Source organism: Pristis pectinata, chromosome 12 (genome assembly GCF_009764475.1).
Source record: "Pristis pectinata isolate sPriPec2 chromosome 12, sPriPec2.1.pri, whole genome shotgun sequence".
Lineage (NCBI taxonomy): Eukaryota > Metazoa > Chordata > Chondrichthyes > Rhinopristiformes > Pristidae > Pristis > Pristis pectinata.
The window spans coordinates 57,033,951-57,052,431 of NC_067416.1; the positions used below are offsets into that span (position 1 = coordinate 57,033,951).

At 47.4% G+C, this 18,481-nt stretch overlaps 1 protein-coding gene across 1 annotated transcript in view; it reads left to right on the forward strand.

The window, feature by feature from the left end:
- Positions 1–18,481, forward strand: part of LOC127576521 (titin-like) — a 380,637-nt gene that overhangs the window by 172,056 nt on the left and 190,100 nt on the right. The window contains exon 12 of the mRNA XM_052026998.1: positions 17,477–17,774. Within this exon, the coding sequence (XP_051882958.1) occupies positions 17,477–17,774 (298 nt within the window). The remainder of the gene's footprint in view (positions 1–17,476; positions 17,775–18,481) is intronic.

The window sequence follows — 18,481 nt, forward strand, 5'->3', positions numbered from 1 at the left end:
AATTTGTCCACCACTGAAGTAAGACTCACGGCTCAAAAATTCCCAGGGTTATCCCTACTCCCTTTCTTGAACAATGGAATAATATTTGTCACCCTCCCACCATGTGGTACTACTCCTGTGGCTAGTGAGGACACAAAGATAATCGCCAAGGGCTCAGAAGTCTCTTCCCTCACTTCCCGTAGTATCCTGAGATATATCCCGTCCAGCCCCGGGGACTTATCTCTCCAAATGTTTTTCAAAAGTTCCAGCTCATTCCCCTTCTTAACATCGACATGTTTTAGCTCATCAGCCTGTTTCACTGCTGCCCCTTGGGGAAGGAAATCTGCCATCCTTACCCAGTCGAGCCTATTTATGACTCCTGACCCACCGATGTGGTTGACTCCAAATGCCCTCTGAATGGCAGCTCTGACGGGCAATTCATGCTGACGTTACTGGCAATGCCCAGATCCCAAAAGATGAATAAATAAACATCACCCACCTGTGGTGCACACAACAGGACAAAGTAAAATCAGGTCGAGTCTAACCCGAGCTGTTGATTCACCAGTGAGCATTTTGTACAAATACCCGTGTAATTTCATCCCCAGGTTCTTCTTTCAGAAAATCCAGCTCCCTGCCGACCCACCCAGCTCCCTGCCGACCCACCCAGCTCCCTGCTGACCCACCCAGCTCCTGTTCCCCCCCACCCAGCTCCCTGCTGACCCACCCAGCTCCTGTTCCCCCCCACCCCAGCTCCCTGCTGACCCACCCAGCTCCTGTTCACCCCAGCTCCCTGCTGACCCACCCAGCTCCTGTTCCCCCCCACCCCAGCTCCCTGCTGACCCACCCAGCTCCTGTTCACCCCAGCTCCCTGCTGACCCACCCAGCTCCTGTTCACCCCAGCTCCCTGCTGACCCACCCAGCTCCTGTTCACCCTTCACCCCAGCTCCATGCTGACTTCTTGGGTGTTTTCCAAAGACCCTGATCCACCTCCGGCCCACCAGTGGGAACACGGATCCAGATGGAACTGTACTTACCACCTGCTGGTCCGGGATGTAATCGATCCTCGGCTGCAGATCTCACCGACTGACATTAATGTGCCTCCAGCACTGAAAAACTCAGCAGCTCAGGGAACATCTGTGGGGAGAGAAAGAGAGTTAAAGTTTCACATCCGTGGCCTTTCATCAAATACTTTCAGTCAGGTTTCTGGCAACCACACTGTTTCTAGTTTTATTTTACTGGATTTCTTTTGTTGAAAACAATTTGTTTTTCATTGACTTCCACACCCCAGAACATCCCAAAGCCTTTCCCTGCCCTGCAAGTACTTCTGCAGTGCAGTCACTTTGTACACAAGGGGGACTCAACATCCAACTTGTCTGCATCTTGGTCCCACAAACTGAACCAGAAAATGACCAGATGGTCTGTTTGGGTGATGTTGGGAGGGAATGGTCACTTTGGGCCTGAAGTCTGACTCTGCGGTGGATGGGTAGATAGACATTGGTTGGTTGAAGGCCGTCCAGATGGCCCTAGGTTTTTGACAATTCCCCTGTTGTCGGGGGTTAATGTCAATGAAGAGCAGCAACGCTCCTCGGGCCACAGCTGACCATCCCTTTCCTGAGTACCCGGGAAGCTGAGGATACTGTGGGACAAATGGTGCTGGCTGTGGCTGGCAGTTCCACAGGGAATCATCAGTGTTCAGCCACTTACACTGGAGTCAGTCCCAGATCTCCACAGACCCACTGTACCCCGGGATTTACTGAACAGCAGATGCTACCGGGCATTCTGATTGGGTGATTTAACCTCATCCATGATCAACAAGCTGCCATCGGCAGAGTCTATCACAAGGTAAATGACATCACGTCAGTGGGCCAGAACAAGCCGCGTCCACAACACTGCTCAAGGTAATTCTGACAACTGGTGAAACCACATCCCCGATTTATCCACCTGTCCAAGCTGTCAATATACTGAGCAGTCAAAAACTATTCTAATCTATCGAACTATTAAGAAGATTAAAATTATGTAAACAAAAGCACTTTCAACATTGAGAAATATGTGAAGTAATTTAATTGAACTTGATACTTATCTTGGTAAGTCAACAGTCCTTCATTTCCAGTGAAGTGAATTGAGAAGCAGCTCTTTCGAGTGGATTTTGCACCTTCAGCAGTTGGGAATTGCCATAACCTGCATTTCCTCTCTGGGCTGGTCAGTCAGTGAAAATATCATCTATATCTAACCACATTTTGAGATTTCTGCATCTGCTCAGGAATCTCATCCTCACTGTCAGTTGTGCCGGCCGACACATTTCCACATAGTCTGGGCTCCTGTATTTCCACAGTTCCTCTGTCCATTCTTACCCACGTTACCATTCCCTCCTGGTTGGCCTGTAACTTACACAGGCTCTGTGGGGTTGAAATTCTTCCTCAGTTACACACGTTAAACGTGTGATGCAGTGTCAGCTGCATCGTGTGGTCAGTTCAGTTGGATTTCAGAAGCAGCGTCAATTACACAGACACCACTATATCACACATGTAGTGCTGGAGACAAGGTACAGGCATGCACACCAGTTTTACTTCAGCGTTCCAACCAACATCACCACCGAACTGATCATAATTATTTGAATAAGTTTACTGCTAAATTCTTCCTTTTTCTGTAAACGCCACTGATCTGATGCGAACAGTCGACTCCTTTGTCTAATTTCAGAAATCTCTCCACCACCCCCACCCCCACCCCCGAACACCTCCCTCCAGATCAGCTCCCAGACATAGAATCACACAGATCACAGGCCCATCGTGCCCCTGCCAGCGGGACGACAATTTAAACTTTACCCCACTCCTCCTGCACTTCCCCCTCCACCCTGCAGCTGTCCCCTCTCCAAGTAAAATCCAATTCCATTGTGAATGTGACGAAGGAATCTGCTTCCATTGCTCTCTAGCCATCGTCTTCTACATCTGAACAAACCCTTGCAGCTAAAACAAAATATTTTCCTCCTGTCCATCTGCTCTTCTTTCCCATTTATGCTAGAAATGTGGTCCCCAAACCTCCTGCCAGTGGAAACAGTTCCAGCCCATCCACTCCTGCTGACGGGAAGTGGTGTCAGCCATTCCGTTCCCTGTGCCTGCTTCACCAAACAATTAGATCACGGATGGTCTGCACATCAGCCCCACTGACCCAGCTCTCTGCCTTATCACTGCAGAATGTGGCACACTTGCTTGGCAGGCCAGGGTTACACATCCAGCCCTACCACTCACAGATCCCTCCACCGTCTCACTGTGGGGTCTTCCATGTCAACAGGTCACCAGCAAATCAACAACATTGTGGAGAGGGCCGGTATTGGGGGACTTGCCCTGGATGTTGGGGGAATGGAGTCCACCGACACTGTGGCCAGTCATGTAATCAGAGATATTGTCATATGTTAGGTCCAGCTCGACCTCCAAAGCTCATCCCCATTGTTCCATCCCCGGAGGTTATCCACAATCAAACAACTGCTGTCCTGGGCTGTGCGATATCTGGATTCTATCCTGATGACATTACTGTTTCCTGGAAAAAAGCTGGATCTGCTCAAGCGGGCATCGTTCTCCCTTCCACTTCAACAACTGATGGTGGATTTGAAACAGTCACTTACCTGACCGTCCCTGTGCGGGAATGGATCAGCAAACAGGAATATACTTGTGAAGTGACCCACACACCTTCCGGTTTCAGGGGGAAGGTCAACATCAGGTATCAAGATGGTGAGTGGCTTCTGAAGAAACATTAATTTATTTACAGTGTTAAACTACCTCACTGATAGTCCAACCCAATTCCTGTCCCTAATGTCAGTCCTGTTGAGTGATGCATGATGTTCAGTATTTTGCTTTTGCACTTTGAATCAACTCTTTCCATCAGTAACTCTAACACCATCTACTGGGCAGGGGAGGTGCAAGATTGGGTCTCCTGTCTGTTCAGTCTCACACAATTTTAGTTGTATCTGTGTGCGGTGACAAGAAAAATGAGATGGTGAGCAAAACACATGTCCCATCCTTCACACCATCTGGAGAAAATCTCCCTTTTCACTGTCTTCCCAATGGTCGTTCCTTGAAAAGCATCTCTGCAATTTTCTATTTGATTGTTTCTCCACAGTCTGTTTCCTGAGAGCCTGTTCTGTAGATTGTCCACTCATCGAACTGGAACTGCCCTGGATCATTTTTGAATTGACCCCAACCTTTGAAGTGAATGTTGTGACTTTGCATTCGCTGGTCCTGGGCCAGGTGAAGCAGTTTATCATGGTTGGTATAACCTCATCCAGATAGGATGCCAGATACAGAGGACAGAGATTGGGAATATGTGGGGCTCGCATTTTCCCAGCACAGGAGGGGAGGTGAAAGTGTCTAACACTCAAATCTATGAATCTTCTACTTCCAGGTGGAAAATGCCCCAGCAGTTGTTCGGAGTGTGTGCCAATGTTCTTGCAACAGACTAATCTCAGTGCGACATTCTCAGATGGTTCTACCCGACAGTATCATTGTTCGGCAGGGAAGTGTAAAATAAAGTGATTGGCTGTGGATGGAGTTCGTCATAGAGTTTTATTACAATCCATTCACTGGATTCCAGTCCAACCTCTGGTATCCATTCGGATGGAAGTGTAACAGAGAGAGCAGAAAACACTCGATTCAAACTGCCTCCCTCTCCCCTCCACACCTCATCTACACACTCATTCATTTGTGGACATTGCTGCTTCAGTGTGATTCAGATCCCAGTTCCAGTTCCCTTGGCCAGGTTTTTTTCCTGGTCTGACTCCAGTCAGCAAGAACTGGAACTTATTTCTCACCCAGTGGCTGTGAGGCAGGAGGTGATGAAGGTGAACGGGGCTGAAATGACAAATTGGCTCAGTAAAAGTATGGGCTACCCTTTGATAAAGATCGGGCTACGACAAATTGGTGAGACAAGACACAGGGTCTAACCAGTGTCCTGTCCACTCCGACATGTTTTGGGAGTAAAATCTGGATCACACAAAGTGCAAAAATTCCATTAACCCACCTCCCAAACACTGACTTCAGTCCAAGAGAGAAACTCAGTGATCACAAGGTATGTCACTGAGGGAGCGCTTTGTTAGCATCACCCAAGGATTAACAGAATAATATGCTTCGAGTGGAATAACATCAGTGTTTTGCAATAAGGAGAGCTCTCCTGACTCTGTCAGGTTTTGAGGGGGAATCGCCCTCACCAGGGACTGTTGAACATCACGACTATGTCACTGATATGGGACAGGACTGAGCACCTTGCAAAAAACAAATGTTTAACATGACAATGCTGATCAAACCAAGATTCATAAAAGCAAGAGCCTACAGTGTAGACCTAGGTTTATACAGGACACACTACAACAATAATCATCCAGACTAGTTCCATGCATTTTCTATTTTTAATAGGAAATTGCTCACGATCTTGTTTCAAGAAAGAGGGGATAAGAAATATACAACATCACACGTTGTCAAATGATACGTTCCCTGTCAGACAGGCACAGTGTGCATTACATCTGCTCTAAATTCAATCAAAGGCATTGACTCACAGTCACATTGAAGGTTTCAACACTGACACAAACACAATCACCCTCCACAATAAGTGTCAGAGAGCAAAAATGCCCATGTGGCCCAAAGTGACCCAGTGTGTAAATTGTGTACACAACGTACAGAGAGCTGAGATGTAACTGAGCGGACGATGGTGCTGCGGGAGACAAGCGACAATGCAGACCACGTGCGATGAGTTAGTGAATCATTCTCCTCCGAGCCCAATGGTTCTGAAATGAAACAGGGAGAAGTCCATCGAATGCAGAAAATAATCCCAACCTGTAGCAAGAGGGAGACTTTTGTCACTTCTCTGGATTCCTGGTTTGCTCTTTTGTTGCTGGAGAACAAGTCACCCACTCCTTCCTTTTAAATAATTCAAATGCTCAGACACCTCAACAACTTCACTGGAGCACAATCACACAAAACTGACACGAACCCAGGGGACAGGTGCCCCAAAGCTTGGTCAGAGAGATGATTTATTCATTCATCATCTCATGTCCATCACCAATTGCTCTGGAACTGAGGGGCTTGCTGGGACATTTCTGATGGCAGTTCGGATTCAGCCGTATTGCTGCAGGTCTGGTGTCACATACCAGCCAGACCAGATGTGGGTGACAGATTTCCTCCCCTGAAGAACAGCAGTGAACTGCATGGGTTTTATGACAGTACAAAACCTTCCACAGTCCCCACCACCAATGTGAGCTTTTTACTCCAGAATGCATTTATTAATTGAGTTCAAATTCCCAGCCGTCAGGTGGGATTTGAACTCCATCACCAGATCATCAGCCCAGCAACTTATGAATACACTCTTACCAGAGCTGCTCATTTCAAGGAGGAGAGACTGGGGTCTGCTGTGGAAGTTTACCGAGTGAGCTTCAGTGTTTGTCAGCAAGACTGCTAAAAACACAGCCACCAACAGAAGGAGTGCAGGTGTATGAGTGACCAGAGTTGGAAGAATGCAACCTTTACTGAAGGTTGTGTGGGAGGTGAAGGTTGCAGAGATGGGGAAGGCCACGGTCACAGTAAGACTGGAATGTTGGGATGTGAAGTTTTTAAAGTGAGTGAATCGCAGGCTCAGCCCAGACAGAGAAAAGGATTCTCATTGATTCACAGTGCTCAGTGTTACTCATCAATGCTACAGGGGCTCCAAGCAGAGAATATACTGAACTGTGTCTCTGCTAAGGAACCTGCATGCTTCTCTCTCTCACAGTAACAAACTTTGCTCAGCCTCACTGTAAACTTATTGGTCACAGTCATTGGAAAGGGATTCAAAACTTTGTTGGCACGTCGTTTCTTCTGATTTTATTTTCACAGTGAAAACCTGCAGCAACGTCTGAAACCCTGGGTGTTTCCATAGAACCATAGAACAGTACAGCACAATACAGGCCCTTCAGCCCTTCTGTCATTCTGTAAATACAGCTGTAATATACTGATGGATCTGTCCTAACATAAGCAATAGAAAAGTCTGCAGTAAGATTCTGAGCTTTTCCATTTTCAATCCACAGAATTGTCTGTCTTTATTCAAAACCCCGGCATTGAAGAGATGTGGATCAACAACACCGCTGTCCTGAAGTGCACGATTACCTGTACTGATCCAAGCAAGGTCCACATCTCTTGGGAGGTGAGCGGGAAGGACAGAACTAAAGAAGCTGTGACCCGACCACCGGAGAGGGAAGGGATCCAAAACACAGTGATCAGTGAGCTCCAGACCAGTGTGGAGGAGTGGTTCAGTGGGGTGGAGTACGTGTGCTCTGCCCAACGACCTTCTTCAGCCTCGGCAGTGTCAGCCCGGACAAAAAGTACCAAGGGTGGGCAAGACATCAGTGATTGAACGGCCAACGTTAGTTGCCTGAGTAAAAGTGTTTTACTAGTCTGTTGTTTGTTTGCTGGTCTATTCCAGTGGAGATAAAGGATCCCGAGGTCAGACTGCTGCATCCACCACAGGAAGAGACCAAGAATAGGAGAACGGCCACCCTCGAGTGTGTGGTCTCTGGATTCTACCCCGACCGCATCAGCGTCACCTGGGAGAAAGGCAGCTCCTTGATCACCTCCAACACCAGTGCTACACCGACTGCTCTGGAGCAGGGGGGCACTTTTAGTGCCAGCTACTTCCTGACCGTCAGCTTACAGGAGTGGAAGTCAGACTCAGTCTTCAGCTGCACAGTGACACATCCCCCCTCCAACACCCGTATCAAGAAGCAAGTGAAGAACATCCAAGGTAGGGCTGGGACTCACCCATAATTGAAATTGTTTGCTTTGCACTATAAACTCTGCCAGACAAGGTCAACACTGAAACATGGTGCAGCCCTGTTGTGCTTATGTGAGTGAAATGATAATCTAGAAGCCTGGCCAGAGAAATAATTGCATCTCTGAAAATGTTTTCATAATTTGAGGACAATCCAAACCGTTTCATTGGACAAGCACCCTGGAGAGCCCTGAATTTTAAAATATAAAGCAAATGTGCTGGAATATATTTCACCCAAAATGCTAACTCTGTTCGCTGAAACTCTAGTCAGCTGCACCTGGAGTATTGCATCCAGTTCTGGTTGCCCCATTGCAGGAAAGATGTGGAGGCTGTGGAGAGGGCGCAGAAGAGGTTTACCAGGATGCTGTCTGGATTCGAGGGCATGTGCTATAAGGAAAGGTTGGACAAACTTGGGTTGTTCGCCCAGAGTGTTGGAGGCTGAGGGGAGACCTGATAGAAGTTAAAAGATTATGAGAGGCATAGATAGAGTAGACAGCTGGTATATTTTTCTCAAGGTCGAAATGCCTAATACCAGATAGAGGACGTGCATTTAAGGTGAGAGGGGTAAGTTCTAAGGAAATGTGCAGGGCAGGTTTTATACACAATGAGTGGTGGGTGCTGGGAATGCACGGGCAGGGGTGGTAGTGGAGGCAAATACGATCGAGGTGTTTAAGAGGCTCTTCGACAGGCACATGAATGTACAGAGAATAGAGGGATGTGGACATTGTGTAGACAGAAGGCATTAGTTTAGTTCGGCATTTAATTACTACTTTAATCAGTTGAGCACATCGTGGGCCAAAGGTGTGCTGTGCTGTTCCATGTTCTAATCGAGAATGAAGGCATTTAAACTTTAGTGACAAAAACTAAATATTTCTGATGCTTAAATTTTAAAATATAAAGGAAAATTGCTGGAATAGTTTTCACCTGAAACATTAGCTGTGATTCTCTCTCCACAGACACAGCCTGAAATGCAGGGAAATTTCTGTATTTGTTTCAATAACTCTTTAAGAGAAAGAGCAAAAATAACGTAAGAGCCAAACTTGTTCATGTCCATTCCTTCGGGGTGTTTACCCTGTCTGCTCAATAGGGGAGCTTCATCCCTTCACCAATGTAGATAAGTCTCAACTGATCTTGATGGGACCAGCAAAGCATTCACTGGGGCTGAGCAAGAAATGTTGGTCCTGTCAGTGATGCATTCATCCAACGGGAAACGATAAAATAATAATTGTGACGTTTCTCCCAGATGAATGTTCAGATACCCACCCCTCAGTCACTTTAAGCAAACCTTCCTTCGAAGAGATCTGGACGAACAGGACGGCAACCATTCTGTGTCAGGTGGTTCACAGTGATTTACAGGGATTCAGGGTAACCTGGCAGGTGGACGGAAGGACGAGAGAAGATGGGGTGAGGACTCAGGGTCCACACAGCCACAGAGGTGAAGACACGATCACCAGCAGACTGACAGTCCCTGCTGCAGAGTGGGACAGTGGGGCTGAGTACTTGTGTCGGGTGGAGGACAAGAGTTTGCCAACGCCGGAGAAGAGATCCATCAAGAAGGACACAGGTACGTGTGGACAGAGCTCGGTGTGTCTGATCTTCAGAAATGGACAGATTTGTCACCTTCCAGCACTGTGAAAGACAGACAGAAAATGAACAGGACTGGGTCATTGGGCCCCTCCATCCTGCTCAGCCATTCAAAATGGTCTTGGATGATCATCCAAATTCAGTCCCCTGTTCCTGTATTCTCTCCTTATCCCTTGATCCCTTCACCCGAATATATACAACTCACTCTTGAATATATTTAATGATGAGGCTTCAACTGCTTTCTGTGGCAGAGAATTCCACAGGTTCTCACTCCCTCTCACATCTACACAGCTTAGACTGCCACCCCTGGTCCTGGATTCCCCCACCATCCCCCAACATTCTTCCCACATCCAGTCTGTCCAATCCTGGTAAGAATTTGACAGGTTTCTATGGGATTCCCTCTCATTCTTCTAAACTGCAGTGAATGCCCAGTACAGTTTGTCAGAGAGTGTGAGGGGCCAAAAGAAGATTTAACCCCCCTGATTAACCACATCAGTAAAATCCCAAATCCTCACAGCAGCCTCACCCAAAACCACACTGGCTCCTGTGTGGTGAGTTCCTGTGATGGGATAGAGGGAGAGGGATTTGCACCTTTCACAGCATGAGGTTGAGACTGGGTCAAGTCAGCGACTGGAAGGGCAGGGAGGTTGAGGCACAGACTGAAGGGGAGATAGAACAGACAGCACGGGATGACACAAGTCCAGGGGCTGAGTTCCACTTTCTGTCGAGTCTCTGTGTTCAGTGGTTCCCGTTGATTAAACTGAATAGACTAACCTCAGTGGAAGCTATAAAATGCACCAAATTCAAGATTTCCACTCTGCAAATCCCAACAATGAGCAGGAAGGGAAAAGCCTTTAGTTTCAGCTAAAGTGAAGTCCCTCAAAATGTAGACATTGTCCATGTTCATATAAGTGCAGAATGTGTTGCGTTGGGAATTATTGAAAGATTCCGTCTAACTGAGGTTCTCTCTGTTCCCAGTTGGTGTTGTGACTCGTCCTCACGTCTACCTCCTCCCCTCTTCATCCAATGAGGTAGAGACAGATCAGACGGTGACCTTGATGTGCCTGGTCACCAACTTCTCTCCTGCAGAGATCTACGTGGCCTGGATGGCCAACGACACCCTTCTGAAGACAGGGTTCGTGAACCAGCCAGTGACCAAGGACCCCAGAAACGGCTGGAACACAATGACCAGTCAGTTGAAGGTTTCTCCGGAGGACTGGAATAGCAGCACCACTTTCTCCTGTGTGGTGGGACATGAGTCGATCACAACCAGTCTGTTCCGAAGCATCAATAAATCTCAGAGCAAACCCACCCTGGTCAATCTCTCACTTGTTCTGACCGATAATTTTAAAACTTGTGTATAAGACCACATGATTCAATCAATAAAACTCTTGTTTTGTTAGTTTTATGATTATTAACTGTCAGGGAGGATAGTTTAACTCATTAAAACATGATCAAAATCTGGACCTTTGAAAATAATTAAGAACAAAATTAGAATCAAGAATCAAATGAAGCTATAAACATGATTCACCACAAATCTCGGAGCTTCTGGGTCCCGTTTCAGACCTTTTCCTGCCATGTTCAAATGGATTTCAACACTGTCAATCTTTGTATGTGTCAATGTACTGATCCAAGTTCAATAAATGCGATGTGAAAATGTTTGGTTTGTGAGTGTCCCTTGTTGGTGTGGGTTTAGGAGACAGGAAATGAGTAAATTTGGACATGAGGTGTGGAAGGTGAGGCACACTCAGGGAGAAATAGGTGTGTTTTGATCAATGGTGTCCTAAACCTTCTCGCATTGGGTGTCCTCACACCATCCCTGGATCTGTTGTCGACTGATGGACAGAGATTGTTTGCGATCATTAGCCAACAATTCCATTATCACTGTGTCATATGACAGAAGGTGAACGGATTGCACCATGGTCTTTCCGAGTCTAACTGTCACAATGTAGTCCAAGCAAACTCCCACAGAGCAAATCGGATGTGGTCAGATCTTCCGTGTTTAGCTGCTCATTGCATGATAAATATTGGCTGAGAACTCCGAGGAGAACTCTCGTATCCCTCTTCCAGTTGTGTCAGGGGATGACTGAGATCTACTTGATAAGCCTCTGCTTAAACCCTCATCTCAATGACAGCACCTCAAATGGTGGATCTGACCTCTGGAGTTTTGGTCTTGATTATTAGTGCAAGACCCTGGAGAGAAATTCGAACCCACAACTTCTTACCGAGAGGTGACATTGCGAACCACTGAGCCACACATGACATCTGTGTCAAACAAGGGGAATCACTGTCCTCAGTCACCTTGCTGCTGCTCACCAGCTCTGCACGTGTGAGGCGGAATACAAGAAACATCTCTATGTTGGGAATTGTTCCATTCCAATGGCACAGTCCCTCAGGACTGTCAGACAGTGACGGAGGCTGGATGGTCTGGGTTTGTATTCCTTGGAGCTTAGAAGAATGAGGGATGTCTTTACTCAAACATACAAGATCGTAAAGGGGCATGAGAGGATAGATGTTGAGATGTTTTCACCAGTGAGAGAGTCACAAACAAGGGGATATCATTACAAAGTCAGGGGCTAGTCATTTAAAACTGAGGTGTGGAGAAATTTCTTCCCTCAGAGGGGGTGAATCTCTGCAATTCTCAGCCCCAGAGAATGGTGGAGGCCAGATCATTCCATATATATAAGGTGGAGAAGGATAAACATATGAATTCAGGGCTTTGGAGAAGAGGCACAGAAGAGGAGTTGAGGCCAGCACAGATCAGCCATGGTCATACTGAATGGCAGGGCAGGTTTGAGGTACCTGGTGATCTGCTCCTGCTCCCATTTTCTTTTGTTCTTGTGAGACGAGTGGAGACAGAGACGGAGAGAATTGCAAACAGAGACAAAAGATGAAATGGGAAAGAAACAGACAGAGAGAGAAATAGTGTGTGAAAGAATCAAAGAGGGGAGGCAGTAGGACAAACTGAGAGGCTAAAGCAGGGAGAGACAGAGACAGAGGGAGGCCTTCTAATGATTTACTGGCCTTAGTGCTCCTCCACTGGGCCCTCACCCCTCACTGTTTCTCCAGAATGTCACTGATACTCTGTGCAGAGTGCAGAATGCTGTTACGTGGTTCACAATCTAAACAGGGTTGTGACGAACATTCAGCTGAAATCCTAATGCACTGCTTGTGCTCAAGTGACTGCAGCTGCAACACCAGTTCTGATCCAGTTCACTGAAGGTCCAACACAAGCAGCTTTATTGTTGGGTCAGAGATTAGGTGTTATATCCGGAGGGGTGATTGAGGACACACTTTCCTCCAGCTTTACACTTAACATCTCTCCTTGTCATTGATCACACTGAATGTCCGGAGGACTATATCAGCCAGCCTTTTACTGGTGGAGATCTCTGAGTTCCATTGAAGCAGTCATTGTGGACTGTGACTGGAGATCACACATGAAATTTGTGTGGTCCCAATGAGAGGTTAAATGTACGTCAGCGTCACCAATCAAAGAAAATATGAAACGGTCAGGGTTGTGAGTGTTCCACAACGCGGGTGTGTTTTGGAAGACATCAAACGAGTACCTTGGGACATGAGGTGTGGCAGGTGATGCAGACTCACGAGAAATAGGTGGCTTTGGATCTATGGTGGCCAACACCTTCCACCAGTGGGTGTCCCCACACCGTGCCTGGATCTGCCATAGACTCAAGGACAGAGATTGTTTACAATCATTCGTCAACAACTCCATTATCACTGTGTCATGTGACAGTCAGGGTGACAGAAGGTGAACGGATTGGACCTCGGTCTTTCCGAGTCCACCTGTCACAATGTACTTGAAGCAACCCCCACTTAGCCAATGGGAAATGGCCACATCTTGTGTGTTCAGCTGGGTTGGGAATTGGCTGAATGACAGGAGACAGACAGAAGAAACGATGGGTGGGTGATGAACCCAGCAGGATGTGATGGTGAGCAGTATCCTGCAACGATCTTTGTTGACACTGTCACTATTAACTGACCTTATTAATGACGTAGATCATGGGATGCAAAGCTATTTCTCTGAGCTTCCAGCAACAGAAAAGCAGGTGCCATTGTAAGAAGTGTGGCAGAAAAGTTTAAAGTGTCGAGGTGGCAATAGATGAAGTGAACGGGACAACTGCACCAAAGTGAGATCATTGACGGGGGCAGGTCTGCGGGGCCAGGAGGTCTCCTCCAGCTCCTGTTGTCTTCTTCATAAAACAAAATGCTGGAGGAACTCAGCAGGTCAGGCATCATCGGTGGAGGGCATTGGACAGTCGATGTTTCAGGTCAAGACCCATCAGCTGGACCGAAAGGTGGAGGGGATGTTGCCAGTACAAAGAGGTGAGGGGAAGGGGGGCAGCAAGAGCTGACAAGTGATAGGGGGATCCAGGTGAGGAGGGGTGACCGGCAGATGGAGGAGGGAAGAGCAGAAGTAGCGACAGAGGCTGGGGGGTGATCGGTGGAGGCGACAAATGGTTGCAGGGAATGGAATCTGATAGGAAAGGAAGATGGAGCAGGGAACCAACCCAGTGAGGTGGGGAGGGCAGATGGGAACAGGTGGGGCAGAGGACCCAGTGGGAGGAGTGTGTGGGTGATGGGCAGATGGATTGGGTGGAGAGGGGAAAGGAGCAGGGTGATGGGGGCTGGGGGTGTGATGGGTGCAGGAGGAGGGAGAGAAGGGACAGGGGACGAGCAGGTTGCATGGAATTGGAGACGTCAGTGTTTGATGTTCAATACTGAAATCTCCAATTTCAGGTAACCTGATCCTCCTCTGTCCCTTTTCCCTCTCCTCCTGATCTCCCCAGTTCCTGCTAAACCCATCCCAGCCACCCCATCATCCTGTTTCTTCCCCCTCCTCCACCCCTCATCTGCCCATCACCCACACACTCCCCCTACTGTTCCCACCTGCCCTCCCCACCTCCCTCATTTTGTTCCATGTCCCACCTTCCTTTCCCATCAGATTCCATCATCAACAGCCCTTTGTCACCTCCACCTCTCACCCCCAAGCCTCTGTCGCTATTTCCACTCTTCCTCCTCCATTTGCCGATCAGCCCTCATCACCTGGATCTCCCTATCACTTGCCAACTCTTGCTGCAACCCTTCCCCTCACCTCAATCTCCCCTCTATCGGACCAGATGAAGGGCTCGACCCCACCCACCGACTGTCCATTACCCTCCACAGATGCTGCCTGACCTGCTGAGTTCCTCCAGCATCTTGATTTTGCTTCAGATTCCAGCCTCTGCAGTCTCTTGTGTCCCTATTTTCTTGTGTACTTGTTTTCTTATGACCCGCAGATTAGGGTTTGCATCAAGGAGCAAAACCTATAACGGTTCCATTTTCCTGCCTCCCAATCACTGAATTCAGTCAATGATAGAAATTTGGTATTCTCAAGTTCAGGTCGGTGTTTGGTTAAATTCCACCCTAAGGTTTACAAAATTAAACACTGCTTTCGGATTAGCACTGCAGCACAGGGCTGAACACTTGGCAATCTTCAACATCAGGGCACTGCTGATTGAACCTAAATTCACAAATCATTGCCCAAACTCTGATCAAACTTTACCGATCTATGACTACAGAATGTTGCTGTGCTCTGTTTCCCCAGTACGTTTGAAAGACATTGGCCACAAACTTGTTCAGACATCAATGGAAAGAAATAGAGAACACTGGAAGTTTATTGAAGAAAAGGCCCTGTCAACAGGCCCTCAGCTCAACCTGTAGCCAAAGCAGTTCACTCCTGTTACCTTTGTAGGATTCAGTCTAAACACAAAGACAGGCATCCTTCCTCTCCACACAAGTCTTGGAGAGTGAGATAAGTGAATGTGGACCAGAGTGAATGTGCGTGTGGAAGGTGCACAGAACATTCAGTAAGCTGAGGGGTACCTGAAGTGACGATGGTGCTTTACAAGACAGGTGACAGTGTAAAATACATGTGATAATTGATCAAACCTTCTGGTCCTCATCCGACTATGGCATGTGCTATGAGGAGAGGTTGGATAACTTGGTTGTTCTCTCTGGAGCAGCGGAGGCTGAGGGGAGATCTTATAGAGGTTCAGAGGAGTATGAGAGGCATATAAAGAGTAGACAGCCAGTATCTTCTGCCCAGGGTTGAAATGTCTAATACCAGAGGGCATGTATTTAAGGTGATAGGGGGTCAGTTCAAAGGAGATGTGCAGGGCAAGGTTTTCACACAGAGAGTGGTGGGTGCCTGGAATGCACTGCCTGGGGTGGTGGTGAAGGCAGATTTCAATAGCCCTTATATAAGCCCATGAATGTGAGGGAAGTGATAGGATATGGACATTGTGTAGGCAGAAGGGATTAGCTTAGTTGCACATTTTATTACAAATGTAATTGGTTTGGCACAACATTGTGGGCTGAAGGGCCTGTTCCTGTACTGTACTGTTCTATGTTGTGTGATTCAAGTTTGAAATTTGGGGGAAAATCCCTCTCTGCAGAAGTAATCACAACCTTGAGAAGAAGGTCGTGACAACCTTCAGATAATATTCTACTTCCTGTGTTTTGCGCGGCGATTGCAAATGACCTTTCCTTGCCTGGTGATCAGCAACAAGTTCCTATCAAATAGTTCCTTTGCAGAAATTAAACACACCGAATACTTCACTGGAGCATTGACAGACAAAGCTGTCACCAAGCCAGGGGACAGGTGCTCACAAACCTGGTAAAAGATATTTGATTCATTCAAAGCGTTTGGACCTCAGTGGCAAGGCCAGCGTAACATGCCCATCCCGAAATGTACTTGCGGTCAGGGCTTGCTGGGCCATTTCTGAGAGTAGTCACAAGTGGGTGTGGAGTCACATATGGACCACAGCAGGGATGGATGGCAGATTTCCTTCTATCAAGGATGTCAGTGATCCAGTTGCTTTGAACAATGTAGTTGTCTTGTTGTCAGTGTTATTGACACTGGATTTATTGCAGAATTGGTTTCACTGAATTTGAATTCTCAGCTGCCTTCTTCGGATGTGAACTCGTGTCTCCAGGCCAGTCGCTGAACCAATATGCTACCTTACCACATGTGATTGTTTCAAGGATCAGCTTGAAGGAGGACAGAGGGGATTTACCACTGAGGTTTAGTGAGTGACTTCCAGTGCTTGTGACCGACGTTACAGAGAAGGCACAGTCACCGGTTACAGGAGTCCTGTTCACTGAGGGACAACAGCGGGAGGAGTGTAATATTCTCTGAATATTATTGTTTTGTTGGTGGAAGTTACAGACATGGAGAGAGGCAGGGTCATGGAGATTTGAAAGTCAACATCAGGATGTACAAACGGGAGGAATCCCAGGCTCAGTCTGAACAGACATGAGATACCTCAATGATTCAGCAGGCCCAATGTCACAAATGGATCGACAGTCCCACACAGGCACCCAGACAAGAAGAATTCAGGAAATGTTTTCTTTGGTCAGAAACTGCATCTCTCATTCCATTTCACTGCTCTGAGATCGCAATTTGTTGACAACTCAGCAGCTAAATATCACACAGCCTAGCAACTATCTTGAAGTCCCACAAAATAAGTTACCTGATGTTTGATTTTGATTTCCCAGTCAAAGGTTGTAAGCAGAGAGGAACAACCCACCCTTTAAACAACCTTGATTTCATTCCAATGTACAGTTTGTACAGAGTGAGATTCAGTGCAAGTCTCTGCTGGTTGTGAAGCCAGCCGACACCAGAGCTTGTCCGCTTTGCAAGTTTTCTATTTCTCATCTGCAGAATTGTCTGTCTTTATCCAAAATCCCTCCACTGAAGAGATTTGGATCAACAAGACGGCTACTCTGGTGTGCATGGCTGTGGGTGCTGATCTGAGCCAGGTCCAAATCTACTGGCAGGTGAGCGAGAGGGAGAAAATTAAAGGAAATGTGACCAAAAAACTGAGAGAGGAAGGGACCCAAGACACAGTGATCAGCCAACTCCAGACCAGTGTGGAGGAGTGGTCCAGTGGGGTGGAGTACACGTGCTCTGCACAGCAACCTTCTTCATCCTCAGCAGTGTCAGCACGGACAAAAAGTACCAAAGGTGGGCAAGAGACCAGCGATTCAATGGCCAACGTTAGTTACCCAGGTAAAACTGTTTTACGTTTCCATTGTTTGCTCGTCTATTCCAATGGAGACAAAAAGTCTCAAGGTCGGACTGCTGCCTCCACCACACGAAGGGACCAAGAGCAGGAACACGGCCACCCTCGAGTGTGTGGTCTCTGGATTCTACCCGGACCTCATAAACGTCACCTGGGAGAAAGACGGCTCCCTGATCTCCTCCAACACCAGTGCTGCACCGACTGCTCTGGAGCAGGGGGGCACTTTCAGTGCCAGCCACTTCCTGACTGTGAGTACAGAGGAGTGGAAGAAAGGCTCAGTCTTCAGCTGTACAGTGTCTCATCCCCCCTCCAACACCAGTGTCAGCTGGGAGGTGAAAAGCATTCAAGGTACGGTGCTGGGATTCACTGCAATGTTGACACACTCTACCCCTGCCACCAACTGGGGCCAAGCAAGTTCGACACTGAAAGACAGGTATGGCATTGTTGTGCTTGTTGTTAGTGAATTAACCACCCAGACGCATTGGGCTCTGAAACAATTAGATTTCCTTCACAGTTTCAGGTTCTTCCAAAACACTAACACAAGGTCTGTCCGTCCATTGTTAATGGCCCTCAGGGCCTCTGTGTACCATCTCAGAGAGATGTGTGAGAGTGCAGCACTCCTTCAGTACCAGCACCAGGAACTGTGACTTTCACTCTGTTCCCAAGCCTCTGATGTGACAGTGCGGGATTTTAATTTTAGATTACAAAGTGAAAACAGTTTAACAGTTGTTGTTGTCAGTAGAAGTGATAATGAAACTGAAAATCACATTAAACCTAACTGGTTCACTGATGTCCTTTTGTGAAGGACACCCACCCTCCTACCCTGTTTACCCTTATCCTTCAGTCCCACACCAAACTCTTCACTGCCCTCTGATGGACCTGGTGATTCATTCAGTGGAGCAGAGCCAGAAATGCTGGCCTCGTCAGTGAGGGAACGATGAATCAATGTTTGGACACCAGCATCTCAGAAATTGAAGCAAGTCTGCCTGTCAGCAGAACTGGAGGAACAGGATGACGACCACCTTATGTGAGCAGCTTCTCAGTGATTTCAGTGT